We start from the raw sequence: 17341 nt of genomic DNA, 5'->3' as shown, positions 1-17341 counted from the left end.
GTAGTCCACAGTCCTGCAACCCATTTACATTCTGCCAGGGGGCGCTGATGCAGTGACTAATATTTGTTACTTCTACATACCAGCCTGCCTGCATGTGTTTAAGTCCTTAGCTTTATGGCAACAACTCTAAACCCCACAGGAAAATAAAATAGGACTTTTACTATCGCAAACCTGTAATTATCCTCATAATCCAGTCCTGCAATTCATTTACATTCTGTCAGGGGGCATTCATGCACTGACTAATATTTGTTTCTTCTCAATCTCAGCAGCCTGCCAGCATGTGGTTCAACATAACCCGCAGCAGTGCAAGCAGCAGTGTCGGTCACCCATGGTCCTGGCGCCAGGCGAGGCCCTCTGCATCCTGCCCCACGGCGGCCCGCAACCACGGTGTCAGAAACCCGCGTGTCAGAAGTGTAACCAACCCAGGAACGGCAAACCCCCGACCCCGGCACCAGCCTGTATGGAGGTGATTGGAACCGCTACATACCAAAAGGTACATGTAAAGAGGACGGGAGGGAGAACAGGATAGCAGAATTGTTTGTTTTATTCACAGGTTGTTTTTTCACGCCAACATTTTGTTGACCATCTGTCACCTTCCTCAGGGCAATTCTGACTGGTTCACTTTGCACTACAGCTGCTTTCCTATAGCTGCAATGCAAAGGGAACCTGCGATCAAAATTGGTCTGAGGAAGGTGACAGATGGTCACCGAAACGTCGGTGTGAATAAAACACTTGGTTGTGTACAAAGAATTTTGTTATCCTGTTATCCTTACATACCTCCCTGATTGAACTACTTTTGCGAGAACACTTTTGAAGGAAATAGGTTGTTTGGAAAGGGAACTGGGCAGGAGACAAGGGAAGAGAGGAGAGAGGAGAGAACGGAGAAGGCTGGGGGGGGGAGACAAAGAAGAAGTACACTGTCAATTTATAATTCAACAAGGCTTGATAGAGTAAAAGCATGTCCCATTCTGAGCCATTCTGCAGGGCATTTTGGCAAATAGATTCAGCATCACTGATAAGTAATCATACCAAAGAGTTATACTTGCAGATTGAACCCATGCTTAACCTTCTCCCTGCTGCCTGACTCTGTAACCAATAAGAAATCGGGTGCCAAATGGTGACTTCAGTCTGCTAAAGGTTAAAGATGTTTGAAAAACACAGGACTGCTTCAGAATTGTTTTTCTTCATAAATAAACTAACCATACCCTCACACTGTGCTCCTTTTGAACACAGGAAGAAAACAATGCCAGTGTTGACCCCAAGCACAATGATGAGGAGGATGAAGATGGGAAGGGGGAGGACAGTAGTGGGGAGGAGCAGGACAATGGTGGGGAGGAGGAGGGCCAAAATGAGGGGGAGGATGTTGGAACAGTAGAGGAGACAGCTGCTAAGGAAGAGGATGCAATAGAGGAGTCTACACAGTTGACCAATGAGAATGTGGAGGAGGAGGAGGTGATAGAAGCCCTGGTCGACGCAGAGTTCGTGGAAGACGGTAGCCCAGTAGACATGGAGTCAGACGAGTCCAGCATCCAACTGGACCTCACACCAGAAGGACCGAAAGGAACCATCAAATTACTGGTGAGGACACTTGTAGTGTTGGTGTAACTTGCTGACATTGATTGTAGTTTGCTCTGGCACTGATTTTCCACCTAGGTTATATGGAGGAACAGCTGGGCAGGACTTAGGGTTGGACGTTTGACCAGGAAGAATCAAGGGGATAGTGAGGTTGTAATTCAAGATGCAAATATAACAAATGTGGAATGTTTAAAAGGTGACTGAAAGATACACTGCAGAGGAAGAAGTGAAAAATATTTGTACAATTGAGATGTTAACCTTAAAGGATGTTCAAGACTTCCAATGATTCTTGATTGTTTACTGCTGCCAAAATATTGTTATGGTGCTGTAACTGCACATTTGTTGTACGAGCACTAATCTCTCTCTTCCAGAAAAGTAGTTCATTTGTCATTATTTTGTGTGAAAATGTAAGTGCAAATTATTGCTTTTTTCTCCTCAGAAAGCCCTGTGGGAATTGGGTATGGAGAAAGAAACGCACTGTGTGGAGGTGTGACAGAAAATCGGTTCACTAATTTTATGCTGTACTCAATTAAAGTAGTGCAACAGACGCCTGGAAACAGTGTGCTTGACACAGAAGAAGACCGTGCATGCCTACTCATTTCTCTTCGAAATCTTGCATTGGAGAAACAATGACAATCGTCAGGAACTAAATCAAAAGGGATTGATTGTTTGGCATGTCGTTACAAATAATGCATTGTGTCATATTTTTATCTTTCTGCAAACTATTTCTCAAAAGATCTTTGTACAGCTGGCATGTCAGTCTGTATTCCTATCAGGTTAGTTATGTCTGTGTATGACCTCTGACATCTCCCATGATGCCTTTCAGTGTGCAGCAAGCAGAACAAGATTGAAGCATGTCTGCCCCCCTCCCCTCTGCTCAAGCAAGACTTATTTTAGATTGATGTGTGTTCAAACAATCAAAAGAAAAAAAAGAAATAGGCCATAAAAATGTATTGATGTGTTTGTTTGTTTCTCTGCAGGGGAAAACGATGAACGTTCATGGATTCCGCATCTTGGACCAATCAGAAACCCTGGTGGATCAAGGGGACCCTAACTCACACTGGGTGAGACTTCCAGAGGCTTGTCTTTTCTCTGTATAGTAATGTTATTTACTAATAGATTATTGCACCAATCTGTCTCCACAAGATAGTCATGTTTCTTTATGAAAACTAGCTAACAGAAGGAGAACTAGTTTTTTAACAGGAAAAAAAGAATGCCAATGCTATCACAATGTCTAGTCAAGGCAACATACCTTGCAAATGCAAAAGCATGTGGCAAAGTAAGTTTTCTGAAAAAAAAGTAGTTCACACCTTAACACCTTAGTTTGTGATAACACCAATCCATGTTATAACCAGATCCCTGTTGACCCCACAGATCACAGTACAGGTTAAGGCCTCAGATCTGGACCAGGATCTGTTACAGATGGGTGTGGTCAACTTCGAGGGGACAGTGGACCTGGACACACTGAAGGAGGAACTGGTACATAAATTACGGCTCTTGGTGGCAAATTTGCAAATTTTGCCGAATTGGTGCACCAAATTACATGATTGTGTGTTTCTGGGCACACTTTTAACAGATTAGTTGAGAGGCTCGGTAGGCGTCACTCCACCGTCAAGGTAGGAAGGTGGTGTAAAGGGCCTTTCCCAAGGCTGCAACCTGCAACGTCGGGGAATGGCGAGTATTGAACCTGGAACCTATTGGTTCTGAGCCCAATGCTCTGTAACTGTTATGCCACACCACCACAGTGACTGCTTTTCTAAGCAACAAGTGTGTCATTAGTACATGGTTTGCTTTTTACCATGATTACAATTGGCTGAAGCAACCTGTGCTGTACAGGGAAAAATGTCGTAGGAAATTTTCAATAAAGTTGATGGTATATTAGGCTTTTATTTCACCCAATTGGAAGAAATCTTGAATCACTTTTAGTATTACTTCAAATGTTGTTATACCAAACAATGAAACGTTCATATGTGACATGTTGGTAGCACCAGTCTCTTATTGAATTTGAAATTTGTATCTTCCCTGAAAGTCCTCCTAGCTTCGTACTTGTTCATTTGTACTGTATGTAAGCTAATGGAGTTAATAAAGTATCCAAGTATCCCTAGTTTGTATGGGAGCCCTGATAAACTTACTTACTAATAGATGACACTCATAGATGACACTTAGATCACACACATTGTGATAGACTAGCCAAGTACTTAAAATGTATTGTGAACACCCTCTACCTGCTTTCTTTTTTACCCTTATTACAATGTTTTGTTTCTGCAGAACATTGTCGACAACAATGCAGACAACTTACTGGCAGGCGAGCCCTGTGATGACAAGAGTGTGGCTGTTCTCCAGGACTCCCCACCCAGCCCCTCCTTACCAGTCAACGGGCCCCAAATTCCCGCTGCTAACCCAGGTACGGCTGTTGTCTTTTACTGCTGCTGTGTTTGGAGATGAACTAATCATTTAATAAGTTTGATGTGAAAGGGGACAATGATATCAACTGTCAAGCCTGTATAGTGCTCTTTTATTATTTAACATAGTTTGATTTTGTAAATTAATAATACAGTCAAACCTGCCCAAGGTGACAACCTGGGGGACCAAGAAAAAGCAGTCGCCTTGAAGAATACCTAAGTAAGGCCTTAGAAAAAGCCCTGGCAAGAACCTGCCGACCCCAGCCTCCTTTTATGCATTGACAGCTAGAAAGTGGCATGAAAAAAATTCTGACAGCTGACTGATGGTGGTTGCCTTGGGCAGGCTGCTTAATGTCTGTGTCTATGGGTGAAATTTTCGGGACCGAGAAAAAGCTGTGGCCATGGCCAGGTGGTTGGCTTGAAGAGGAGGTCGGCTGGGCAGGTTTGAATGTACTTTTCATTTCAATGACTCCTCGTCCTTTTTTCAGCTCCGATGGTTAAGACCCATGCATCTCCTGGCTGGCCGACGCCCGACGACTGCCGTGGCATCAAGAAGATCAACGTACAGACCTTCACCAGTACCTGGCTGTCAGTCACTGCTAAGGACGTCAAGTGAGTAACCTCATATATGGAATGTACAAACTGTAAGCTAAAGCACTATTTGTAAATAATAGTTTATTCAGAAAAGGAACTTGGGGGCCTAAAGCTGCCAAAATTTCCTCCTGACTACAAAAGTTTGCAGTACAAAAATGGTTACAGGAAAGTAAACATTTTCAGTACACATTAACAGTTGAAAGCTAGGTAAAAATAGAATACTTTTCTAATCTACTCTTTGTTATTCATTTGACCAGGGAATATTGAGAACAAAATAATAAAGCCTATAAAGATGTACTTTTTTTTTATTAGATTAACATTATTATATTAATTTTGTGTTCTCAATAGTTAAAGAACAGATGATTAGATTAAGTAATAAAACATCTCTGAATTTAGTCCAGATGTTTTTCAGCCCTCTTGAAAGCATACTACTACTAGACAAATTTCGAAGGAAAAATCTTTGTTTGTTTGTTTGTAACAAGAAAAACTTAATAGTTGTACTGTAATTGTACCTTTTCACCCTTGGTAAAATGATAGTGTTCTTCTCTTTCCAGCATCCATGATCACATCAACTTCAAATCCAAAGTGTCAGGCCCCCTTGTGGAGCCTGTGTGTACTGCAGATGTTGTCAGTATGCACACTCTGGACCACCTGGACGGTGTGGCCAACCGTTCCGCTCTCAACTACGGGCCTGAGTTGGGACTGAAGGAAGTTCTTCAGGTGAGGCAACATCATAGTTTGTCAAACAGTTAAACAACAAGAGTTCCACGACCTCATATCTCCATGAACAATTCTATTCATGCAAATGACTTACACATTTGCATAATATATGCTTGGTCATAAAAACCTTAATCTAACTTACACATGTTGCAATATTGACAGTCCTGCAATTTTCCAATTAGATGAATTATGGTGTTTTTTCATTTATTATGCAAATTAGGAATAAATTTGCATAATTGGTATCTGTTGATGCTCCACTTTCCATAAACTACATATGTTACATGTATTTGAGTCTGATAATGGAAAACACTGCAAATATAGATTTTCCTCATTAGCTATGCAAATTAAGTCACAATTAGAATAATTTGCACTACATTATGTATATCTCTGTCTAAGCTACCTGCATACTAAGTATCATATTGACAGACCTATAATTTTCAAATTAGATGAGAGATGGTGTTTTGCATTAATTATGCAAATTATGAATTTATTTGCATAATTGGTATCTGTTGATGATCCACTTTCCATGAACTACATACGTTACATGTATTTGAGTCTGATAATGGAAAACACTGCAAATATAGATTAACCTTATTAGATATGCAAATGAAGTCCTAATTAACATAATTTGCACTTCATCGTGTACATCTCTGTCTAAGCTACCTGTATACTAAATATCATGGAAACCCATCGTTCCTTTGTTCAGTTATTCTCCTTAGAAGATTTTTACGATAACACCCCTGCAGTTCCAGAGCAAGTTGCTAGGGGGCCCAAACCCACACCATGTCTTCATTACACCACAAGCTATCTGCCACCAAAAAATCAAGACCATAGCACGTCCAGGTCAAGAGATACAAAAATGGAATTTCTGATGCAGTACCAAGGTCACATACCAGGGGGCCAAAATTGACCTTGAATTTGGGCTTCACAACACCTGCCCACATATCAAATATCATCGTAATCCATACAGAGGTTCTTGAGTTATGATTACTACAATAGTCCGGAAACACAAACACAAACACACACACACACAAACAAACACACCAAAAACAATATCTCCATTTTTCATGGAGATAATAAGCGCTTTTGCGCATTCAATTATGCATGTGCAGTGTCAATATGGGAAGGCCCTGAGACAAAACAAAACCCTTTGAGTAAAGGATTTTAAAACTAGTACTCACGACAATAAGTTAAAAGCTATGAGGAGCTTTCAGGTGGCATCCGCCATCTTTCCTCAGCTCAAAGGTCACCCAGGTCATGTCACTGGACGAGGGAGTGTAGATGGGTGGGAGTCTGTGGCACCCTTGGTCACGGTTGAGAGACGGGGGGCGGGACCTGATATGCACAGCTTCCTTAACTCTGCTTTCTCGGTCCAAGATGGTGACCTTCTTCCCAACGTGTTCGTAAGTCTGCATGTGTTGTGCAACTGGAGAGGAATCTCGCTTGTACTCTGAAATCCTCTTTTTAAGGGCCCTTTCCATCTCACCCACGTAAAACAAAACCCGTCTGGGCTTTGTTATGCCAGTTGAGACAATGGTTCTAGACGAGAAGTGTTTACAAGCCAGGGGCCTTCACCTTTGACACTGCACATGCATACTCGAATGTGCGAAAGGGCTTATTAGATGGTTGTCTGATTTGTTATGTCTTACTTTGTGTACGTGTTGTTAGTATGAATGATGATGAACTGAATGACATTTAAACCCCAAATTCTGGCTCAGTCTTTGACGAAAGACAGCGGATGCAGTTTGAAACATCTGACTGTTTACAAAGCTATCTAGTTGCTTGTCAATAAGTAACTGTTATCTTGCAAATTGAATGACACTTTTTTGTTTGAAACAGTAGTATATCAACCAAATGGCTGCTCCTTAAACCTCATGCCTTTTTTAATCTGTCTTCCTCAGACGGTTGGTGGTGATGTACAGCAGGCAGAAGAAGTAGGAACGCGGATAGCAAAAGCTTTAACAAAGGTAAATATATGCATGATACATGTAGGTCAGAAAGGAAGTTAGGTTTACATGTATATACCCATCTGCCTTTCTCTGATGCTAATACTAATTGTGGTCTTCAGTCTGTGGGAAGCTTATTTCATGTGGAAGTGAAAAGAAAGATATCTGCTATAAATGTATACAACCATACTTAAACCTTTCACAGTTACGGGGGATAGAAAGGTTTTCTGTACTTTATCTGCCTATTTATGATTATAGGAAGACACTGCAAGAACCTACTGAGCGCAGACCTGAAAGAAAGAGGACTAGGACTGTTGCAGTCAGAAATAAAACTACGGGAGCTAAGGAAGCTTGCGATGAATCGGACAAAGTGGAGAGAATTGAAGAAAGACTGATTGCAGCTGCAGCCTACTACTGCAGCAGCAGAACACAGTGGACAACTACTAAAAATTTATATTCATGATACTTTGTTTTCCATTTTATAGAATCAAACGTCTTGGATCCTGCTAAGCATGGCGGCATTGTACTGGCGTGTGGAAGGAAACGGTGAAAAGGCGATAGACTGCCTGCGCCAGGCACTACACTTCTCCCAACACAGAATGAAGGTAAGCTGTACCTCGAACCTTGAACTGGGACAGCTAGCAATGCAAACACAGGGAACAATGGGTTCCACTCGGTCTTGTCCTCCATCAATGAGCGAAGTTCTGCTATAATGGTGATGTTGCTGAGCCCAGCATTCCTTTTCAAGTTGTTGATGAAGGTTGCCAGATACATGTATGAGACATAGTAATGTGCACAGAAAAAAGATCTTTGGCTTCATGAGTTCCCTTTAACTGCTCTTTGATTGCTATGGATAGATTCATCTCATGTTCGTTATACTGAAGCCAGAAGAGAACACTGAGACACTGTCAAAAACAAATTCAGAATTACGATATTGTGCTGCTGAAGAACATAATGTATACAGGATAATAAGCCAAATCCTCTCCATTTTGAGCATGGTCATGTTGTTGTCCCTCAGGATGTTGCGCTGATCGGAATGGCAAACATTTTCCACCGGACGGGCCTGTGGCACGATGCGCGTGTGGTGGCCCAGATGGCGGTCGAGATCGCTCCTCACCTTGTCGTCAACCACTTCACACTTGCCAACATATATGCTGCTATGGTAGGGCTTTGCCAGGATGTTTCATTCAAATAACAACTGGGAAACATTTACTAATTTAAAAAAGAAGGGAAATCGCTAACAGCTGGAGTTCAATGTAGTTAAGGGTACATCGTCAGAAAAAATTTGGGGTTCAACATTGTCCTTGGTAGTGATATATTATATGTAGCTTCTTCAGCCTTTGATGCATGTGAACTTGGTTCTAGTGTGTATGTGAGTGTGTATGTTTTGCTTTCTCTTTTGTTGTGGATTGGTTTACCTCCTAATGGTCTATGTGATTGTATACTAGCAAATAATTCCCTATGACTTTGTCAAATACCGATTTGGGCCAAAGAATAAAGGTTTTCCACTTCAAACATTGCCATCCATAGAATAAAAAGACTTTTTTCTCACAACAAAGTGATTTATTCAACCAACATTTTAGTGACAATATGTCACCTTCTTCAGGGCAATTCTGACTGGTTCACATTGCACTGCAGCACAGGTGTCGTTGCTTATAGATGCATTCCCAAACACAAAGTATTCACATGTATACACTTTTAAGTGACTTACCAACCTGATGAAACTATTCACAAATTTTGAACTCCACTCACTCCGTTGCTACTTTACTCTAACTCATTCCATGGCCGACTCATTTCTTCCCTCCTTTCCCTCTCCCATTCATTGCTCACCGGTTCACTCACTGCCTGTCTTTCCCAGGGTGACATTGACAGAGCACTGAAGTACTACGAGTTGACGGTCATCCTCCAGGGAGAGTTCGCCCCCGCCATGGAGCGTCTCCGAACGCTGCAGTGTAACATCCTCATGAAGAGACAGAGGGAAGCAGAGAAGGACAAAAAGAATGATGCCAGAGGATAGTAGATCATACATGCAGATACGATTATAGGAGGAGAATCCCATATGCTGAAAAGCCTCATGGCGTACAGTAAATAATTATGTAGTGATTTGCAGAAATGAAAGTTCGAAGTAGAACGTTTTAGCTTTTTTCCGTGGCCGATATTCTGTTCATCAGTTGTATAATGCACAGTAAAATCTTGAAATACAGGCAAAAGTTTGTTACCGAGGAAAGACTACATTGTATGCCAGCAAACAAACTCAGCTGTTGAAACAAGCTAGAGGTCTTTCCAACAGGTTTCACTTGATCCTCAATCAATGCAGACACAATTTCCGATCCGCCCAGCAAGGCATTCAACATCTTGTCAATCACAGTAATGTATGCAGGCAACTGGCCAATCACAGTGAGGAATAGATGAAAGGCTTTGTCTCACTCTGTCTGCAAGCTACCACGAAATATGGACAGTCTAGTAGCTAATCATGAGCAAGAACATGCTCCAGTCAAGGTTTTGGTTTCTTATTCATTTTTGTAAGAAAAAATATGAAAGAAATTCAAGGGATACATGTACTAACTGATTTTTAAGATAGAGCGTTTTTGCAGTACGATTTTGGTGCATCTACATTGTATGTGTTTTTTTTTCACATGAGCAAACGTCAGTGTGTTACAAAGCCTCCAAAAAGTGTGACGATTCTTCAGACAGTAACTGTATTTTCTCATCCATGTGGGATTTTATCAGGTTTAATATTATTGTTATTTCTTAGAAATGATTCAGAGAATATAAGGTCAGAGGTGAAAGAGCAAAGGTGAAGTCACAGCTATGTACATTGGGAGTGCAATAAAAGAATATTCAATGTCTGATTTCTTGTCTGTCCTTACCTTTACATTTATTGTGCGACTAGTTTGTGACGAATACCTTGCATGCTTGAGAACAGTACTTTGTGCTTGGTAGATATATATAATTTGAATCATGAACACAGATCTGAAGACCACTTGAAAAAGAAAGTTCACATCTTTATTGACTGCGTTTTTTCACATGAATAATTACAGGGTATTTCATAAACGGGTGGGGCTAGAAAGTTCATATTTGTACTTACTGTAAAATAGTCATACACCACACATCTGTAAATTCACAAGACACCACTTTTATTGCAACATTCTTTTACAATACATGGACTCAGGTTATTGAGTTTTTTTCATTCCCGCATCAAAACGAAGGACAATACATAAATACAAAACAATGAAAGAAAATGACATAGATATGATATAAGAACTATGGATTGAAAAGAGGACTTCCAGCACTTTGGTTTGCACAAGAGACTCCATTACAGCTACGTTGCATAATGATACCTGTTTCAAACATTTGAAAGACTATTATATATTGTGCGCCAATAACAACTTACTAATTACGATATATCGATTTTTACAAATGTGTATAGATATTTACAAATGTCAACTTGTGCGATAAAGTTTCTGCTTTTTCAACGAATAGCTGTCAATTATGATGTACCTGAAAATTAGGTCTATGTACACGTTTACTTACACAACGTATGTCCACGAATTGTCCCAGTTTGGACGTCGTGATTGTCTGGGCTTGGTGCCGAGGCCACACACGCCGCAACACGAGAACAACGAACCAGTTTCCTCCAGTTATCAGAAAAAATGCATGTCATACTCGAAAGGAATGGGAACAATGTTCCTTGTTTCAACAGTATCTGACATACCTTATGAATCCACTAACAATGTCTTCTGCCTTTACAATTGAAAGATTGTATATTTCGTATTCAAATCGAACTTGACTGCAAATCGAACTTAACAGGTACAATGCATGGCACGTTCTTGAGCAGTACTAAATATCAAGACTATACAATCTATGCCTTTGCCTAAAGCAATATTAATGCTAATGAGTTCTACATATTGGCTTAATTTGCGCACCGTGTCTTTACCACATAATCACAGAAAGTCTCAGTGACATTGCTCTCATTGCTCGTCTTAAATGCCCTTCTGTGAAACTGGTGTCTAGACTTAGATAAACTCCTTAGAATTTGACTAAAAGCGTCAGATGTTGCACATGTGTACGTATCTTATGACCTTAGTTTTTCGGGGACCCTGTGTAGACCGCCAAATCTTCTGCCCTTACAGCTGGACGATTGTAACATTCGTTTTGATTTTGTCCAGTGCCATGTGTTCGTACCTCTATCGCTGACTCGTACCGTGCCTTGGTAACGTCCACCTCTACCTGAGCATTGACGTAGTCCGGAATGGTTTCATACTGGTGGTTTTCTATGTTGTCTTCCGTTGTTCTGCTTTCATTTCGGTTTTTGATAAAATCCACCTCTGCTTGTGCATTGCAATAGTCTGGAATCGTCTCATAATCGTTTGCAACATTTGTATCACTGAATTTGTCCTCATTTTCATAATGCTTACTCTTGTTATGTTGGAAAACCTGGGGGTAAGATACAGCCGATGCCTGGACTCCGGATTGTAGGATGGCTGCTTGAACGCCGTTAACGTCAGACATTTGAGCAGCGTTTTGCAGCCACCTGTTTCGCTTTCGCCAACAAAGAAACAACACAGAGGCACTGACTAGGACGGTTAATGCATGGCTGAATACGATTGTAAGAACAATGTGCAGGGTAACGGGTTGGGCGATGAGGCCATTTTCCACATGAGATGGTAAGAGATAAATGTAATTAACTTCCCCCAAGCCGTCACTACTTGGACGAGAAGACGTGTTTATTTTAGTGTCTTTCTGTAGTAAGTTTGAAACCGTGTTGTAAGACACAACCTCTGGGACGACAGACACGACATGGCGGGGATCTTTCACGGTCAAAAAGGCTGTGTCTTTCCCACTAGGCATGTGTGGCGCTGTGACTTCGCACGTGTAGCTGCCTGCATCCAGCGCTGAAACTCGTGTGAGCCGTAAAACCGAACCGCAGCTTCTGTTGTAATGGGAGAAGAATCCCTGTGTGTTTTCGCGGAACAAGTCCTCTAGTGTCCTGGTTTCAGTCGATGAAGTGCTTCGGTTTGTCCGCAGCCAGGTAAAACAGAGTCCCTCAAGACAGTCAGCTTGGCAGGTAAAAGATACATCATCGCCAGCTGTCACCGTCTGATTTCCGGGGAATATTTTGACGACCGGTGCCTGACATCGAAGATCATTCAAGGGAATGTCTTTCAGTTGCCTGCTACTCGTATCTTCTTGCTTGTTAGCACAGCGAATATCCCAGACTTTGGATGTTTCTTCGAGCCATCGTCGAAATCCCCATAGCTTGCAGTCACAGAGAAATCTATTGTGTAGAATTGTAACGGAGGAAATTTGCCTTATTTGCCACAGATCGACGGGAAAAAGTTGTATAACATTTTCATCTAATGATACAGATCGTAAATTTGAAAGGAAACTCAGCGCTAGCGGAAGGCGTTTGAGACGATTTCTATCCAAATACAGATAAAGCAGATCTCGAAGCCCAAGGAAAGCTTCGACGTGAATATAATCAATAATGTTGTCCTGCAGGTTCAGATAGTTTAACCTTTTTAGACCCCAGAAGGTTTTTGCCTGAAGGTGTTGAATGCTGTTATGTGGAAATTCTAGTTGAAAGACATTATAGACATGTTGAAAGCACATCGGAATAACTTCTTTCACTTGACATCGTTTGATGATGACTGTTTCCAGATCAAGTAGCAAGGGAAAGTCTTCCGGTCTTACTGTCTTGATTGCTTGTAAAAATATGACAAGTTCACTTGCGTTCGATGGCAATGGCGATGGAATAGCTGTATAGATATGGGTTGCTGTTTCACCACACCTTACGCTGAGGGATATGCCCACTCGCACACAGATACAGTGGTTTAAATCGACACAGCTATTTGCGGACACAGGGAAAGGCTCCATACATATAAGCAGAAGTAAAATAAAAACTTTCATGTTGATGTGATTGTACGAAGGTAAACAACTCGAAGTGATTCTATCAAAGCTGAGAAGAAAGTGGCGTCTCGGTGGCGCAGTGGCAGGGTGTGTGGCTCAGAACCTGAATGGTCTGGGTTCAAACACGGGGTCTCCTGATTTGTCTCGTTGACGTTGAACTCTTGGGAAAGGGACACGATTTTCCTCACTTCACTCAGGTGGAAACGAGTACCTAGCTTCGGAGAGGGCCATCCCTCGGACAGGACGTTAAATGGAGGTCCCGTGTTTGAGGAAAGCCTTCCTTTGAGCACGTTCAAGAACCCGCCACACTTATCGAAAAGAGTGGGGGTCCTTCCAATGTGAGTGGTTCAAACTCTACAGTCTTGCCCGGGTTGACAACTTGAAAAAGTGAAATTCATCTGTTTTGTCAATCTCTCTACAAATCTGGTAAATCTGAATAAATAAAAACCGTTGATACGTACTGTTCGTCGTCCGTTCAGCGTGATGCAAACACACCTTACAGAGAAGTTGGGCAATGCCTGACGCCGACTGGATGAAAGGGAACCTCAGAGGCAATACAATACGCGGAACGGCAACTGCTAAAGGCTCAAGAACAGGAGTTCGAAGAGCAAAATGTAGTAGCAGCCTGTGGTACTGACAGACTGATTACAGAAACCAATTTATTGCTCGACTCAAACAATCACGTACCCAGAACACGTGTTCATTGGTCTGGAGATCCACATACGACAATGGAAAAGTAATATTCCTGCAGATTCGACTCGGAGCAATGAGGCTGGCGCTTTGGAGGCCCTCGCCATATTTCAAGTGTTGCCATGGCAACGGTTTGCTGTGAAATTCAGAAATGTCCCTTTTCTATGCATTCATGTTAGTCACTCTTTTTTCTTACATCAGTAGCATCCTATGTAATTTTACGTACCTTTTATATAATTTCTGCTAATTTGGTGACGTCACTGGCGGATATTAGTAGGTCACGCAAAGAAGATGTCAAACCCAACAAAACCAGCACCGTGTAGATTTTAGAATGTAGCATGATATTGGATGTGACTCTTAATATCATGATAGTATTTATCATTATTGTATGTGTTATTTGTACTTGCAATTGGCCCTCAGGCATGTATTTGCAACAAACTATGAAACTTGTAACATTACAAGCTGTTATTTTTCGTTAGATTTCATCACTACTCTATATTTGTTGTACCAAAAGAGTTATGTGAATGCTTAATCTAATTTTCATTGTGATTTGTGGTTATAGGTCAAAGTCATAGAACACCATACTTCTGTAATTTTACAAGACACCACATTTTTTATTGCAACATCTATTTACAATACGTCGATAAAGGATAGACATCCATGTAATACGCCAAATAGCAGTTACTCAAGCAATATGGATATGATTTTGGAAACGATCAGACGTTTCAAGTAGCATCCACCCCGTATCGTCAGTGACACAAGATTTGTCGATCTATTTACAATACATGGACTCAAGTTTTGGACATGATTTTGGAAACGATCAGACGTTTTAATTAAGTAGCATCCACCCCTTTTCCTAAGTGACAGATTTTTTTACTTATTTTATTTCGGCACCAAAATGCTTTTGCCCTAGGCTCCCAAAGTAAAAGCTGGACTTACGACTAGATTGCGGTCGATTCACATCCACTACGAAACCAGCACATTGGTTTGCACAAGAGACACCATTACAACTATGTTACAAAAACAAGCTTTCGCATTTGAAATAACGCTGTATAGTACGTCACTAACAAATGAATAAACTCATTATATCGAAATTTACAAATGTCTATAGATATTTTCAAATGTCGACTTCTCAACGAAAAGCAGTCGTTTATGGTGGACCGATGAAACCACATCTGTACGTGAAAATTATATAGGTGTATGTTTAGTTACACAACGTTTGTCCACGGATTGTCCCAGTTAGGACGTCATGACTGTCTGGGCTTGGTACCGAGGTCATATACGCCGCAACACGAGAATCACGAATCCAGCCATCAGAAAAATGTATGTCATCCTCGAAAGGAATGAAAACAATGCCCCCTGTTTCAACAGTATGCTGATTGTTACATTCGTTCTACTTTCTGCCATACCCTATGATTTCACTAACAATTGTTTCTACCTGTACAATGGAAAGATTGATAAAATCAATCAAAATTTAGTGCAAAACAATTCAAACACTGTCAGGTACAATGAATGTATGGCACGTTCTTGAGCAACACTAAACCTGATCAAGACTAATATCTATGCCTTGGCCTAAAACAATGCTGATAGGTTCTACATAACCTAATTTTTGTACCTTTACCACATATTCACAGAACGTCTTAGTGACATTGGTTTCATTGTTAACCTTAAATGCCATTCTGCTCAAATGGTGTTTAGAATTAGATAAACTCCTCAGAATTTCACTGAAAGGGTTAGACGTTGCACATACATATGTATCTTATAACCTTAGTTTTCCGGGGATCCCGTGTAGACCGCCACATTTTCTGCCCTTACAGCTGGACGATTGTAACATTTGTTTTGATTTTGTCCAGTGCCATGTGTTACCTCTATCACTGACTCGTACCGTGGCTTGGTAAGGTCCACCTCTACCTGAGCATTGACGTAGTCCGGAATGGTTTCATACTGGTGGTTCTCAATGTTGTCTTCCGTTGTTCTTCGGTTTTTGACAAAATCCACCTCTGCTTGTGCATTGTAATAGTCTGGAATCGTCTCATAGTCGTTTGCAACATTTGTATCACTGAACTCGTCGTCATTTTCATAATGCTTACTCTTGTTATGTTGGAACACCTGGGGAAAAGATACAGCCAATGCTTGAACTCCGGATTGTAGGATGGCTGCTTGAACGCCGTTAACGTCAGACATTTGAGCAGCGTTTTGTAGCCACCTGTTTCGCTTTCGCCAACAAAGAAACAACACAGAGGCACTGACTAGTAGGACGGTTAATGCATGGCTGAATACGATTGTAAGAACAATGTGCAGGGTAACGGGTTGGGCGATGAGGCCATTTTCCTCATGAGATGGTAAGAGATAAATGTAGTCAACTTCCCCTAAGCCGTCAATACTTGGGCGAGCAGACGTGTTTATTTCATTGTCTTTCTGTCGTATGTTCGAACTCGTGTTATAAGACACAACCTCTTGGACGATAGACACGACATGGCGGGGATCGTTCACTGTCAGGAAGGCTGTGTCTTTGCCACATGGCATGTGCGGTGCTGTGACTTTGCACGTGTAGCTGCCTGCATCCATCGCTGAAACTCGAGTGAGCCGTAGAACCGAAACGCAGCTTCTGTTGTAATGGGAGAAGAATCCCTGTGTGTTTTCACGGAACAAGTCCTCTAGTGTCCAGGTTTCAGCCGATGAAGTGTTAGTGTTACGGTTTGTCTGTAGTAGCCAGGTAAAACGGAGTCCCTCCAGACAGTCCGCTTGGCAGGAAAAGGATACGTCATCGCCCACTCTCACGGTCTGGTTTCCGGGTAGAACTTTGATGGCCGGTGCCTGGCATCGAAGATCTTCCATGGGGATGTCTTTCAGTTCCCTGTTACTCGAATCTTCTTGCTTGTTAGCACAGCGAATATCCCAGACTTTTGATGTTTCTTCGTGCCATCGTCGAAATCCCCACAGCTTGCAGTCACAGAGAAATCGATTGTGTAGAAGTGTAATGGAGAAAATTTGCCTTATTTGCCACAGATCGACGGGAAAAAGTTGAACAACATTTTTATCGAGTGAAAGATATCGTAAATTTGAAAGGAAACTCAGCGCTAGTGGTAGACGTTGGAGGCGATTTCTATCGAGATATAGATGAAGCAGATCTTGAAGCCCAAGGAAAGCTTCGACGTGAATATAATCAATGATGTTGTCCTGCAGGTTCAAATGCGTTAACCTTTTTAGACCACCAAAAGTCTTTGCTTGAAGGTACTGAATGCTGTTGTGTGGAAGGTCTATATGAAAGACATTATATACATGTTGAAAGCACATCGGAATGAGTTCTTTCACTTGACATCGTTTTATGGTGATTGCTTCTAGATAAGGTAGCGAGGGAAAGTTTTCTGGAGTTATTGTCTTGATCGCTTGTAAAGATATGAAAAGTTCATTTGTGTTCGATGGTAATGGTGATGGAACAGTTGTATAGATATGAGTTGCTGTTTCACCGCACGCCCACTCGTACACAAATACAGTGGTGTA

At 41.5% G+C, this 17341-nt stretch overlaps 1 protein-coding gene across 6 annotated transcripts in view; it reads left to right on the top strand.

Moving 5' to 3' along the window:
• LOC136429963 (tetratricopeptide repeat protein 17-like) overlaps positions 1–10089 on the top strand; it is a 32834-nt gene extending 22745 nt beyond the window's left edge. For 4 of the 6 annotated variants that reach the window (XM_066420148.1, XM_066420152.1, XM_066420147.1 and 1 more), the window contains 12 exons: positions 267–493; positions 1234–1578; positions 2015–2062; positions 2556–2639; positions 2950–3054; positions 3844–3979; positions 4466–4589; positions 5126–5291; positions 7193–7258; positions 7723–7842; positions 8256–8399; positions 9096–10089. In XM_066420148.1, the coding sequence (XP_066276245.1) occupies positions 267–493; positions 1234–1578; positions 2015–2062; positions 2556–2639; positions 2950–3054; positions 3844–3979; positions 4466–4589; positions 5126–5291; positions 7193–7258; positions 7723–7842; positions 8256–8399; positions 9096–9254 (1724 nt within the window). In that variant the 3' untranslated portion in view covers positions 9255–10089. The remainder of the gene's footprint in view (positions 1–266; positions 494–1233; positions 1579–2014; positions 2063–2555; positions 2640–2949; positions 3055–3843; positions 3980–4465; positions 4590–5125; positions 5292–7192; positions 7259–7722; positions 7843–8255; positions 8400–9095) is intronic. The other 2 variants (XM_066420149.1, XM_066420151.1) reach the window with 2 other exon arrangements.
• Positions 10090–17341: the final 7252 nt, after the last annotated feature.

Source organism: Branchiostoma lanceolatum, chromosome 3 (genome assembly GCF_035083965.1).
Source record: "Branchiostoma lanceolatum isolate klBraLanc5 chromosome 3, klBraLanc5.hap2, whole genome shotgun sequence".
In the NCBI taxonomy this organism is placed as follows: domain Eukaryota; kingdom Metazoa; phylum Chordata; class Leptocardii; order Amphioxiformes; family Branchiostomatidae; genus Branchiostoma; species Branchiostoma lanceolatum.
Note: the sequence above shows the minus strand (reverse complement) of the source record. Positions and strands in the feature narration are given on the sequence as shown.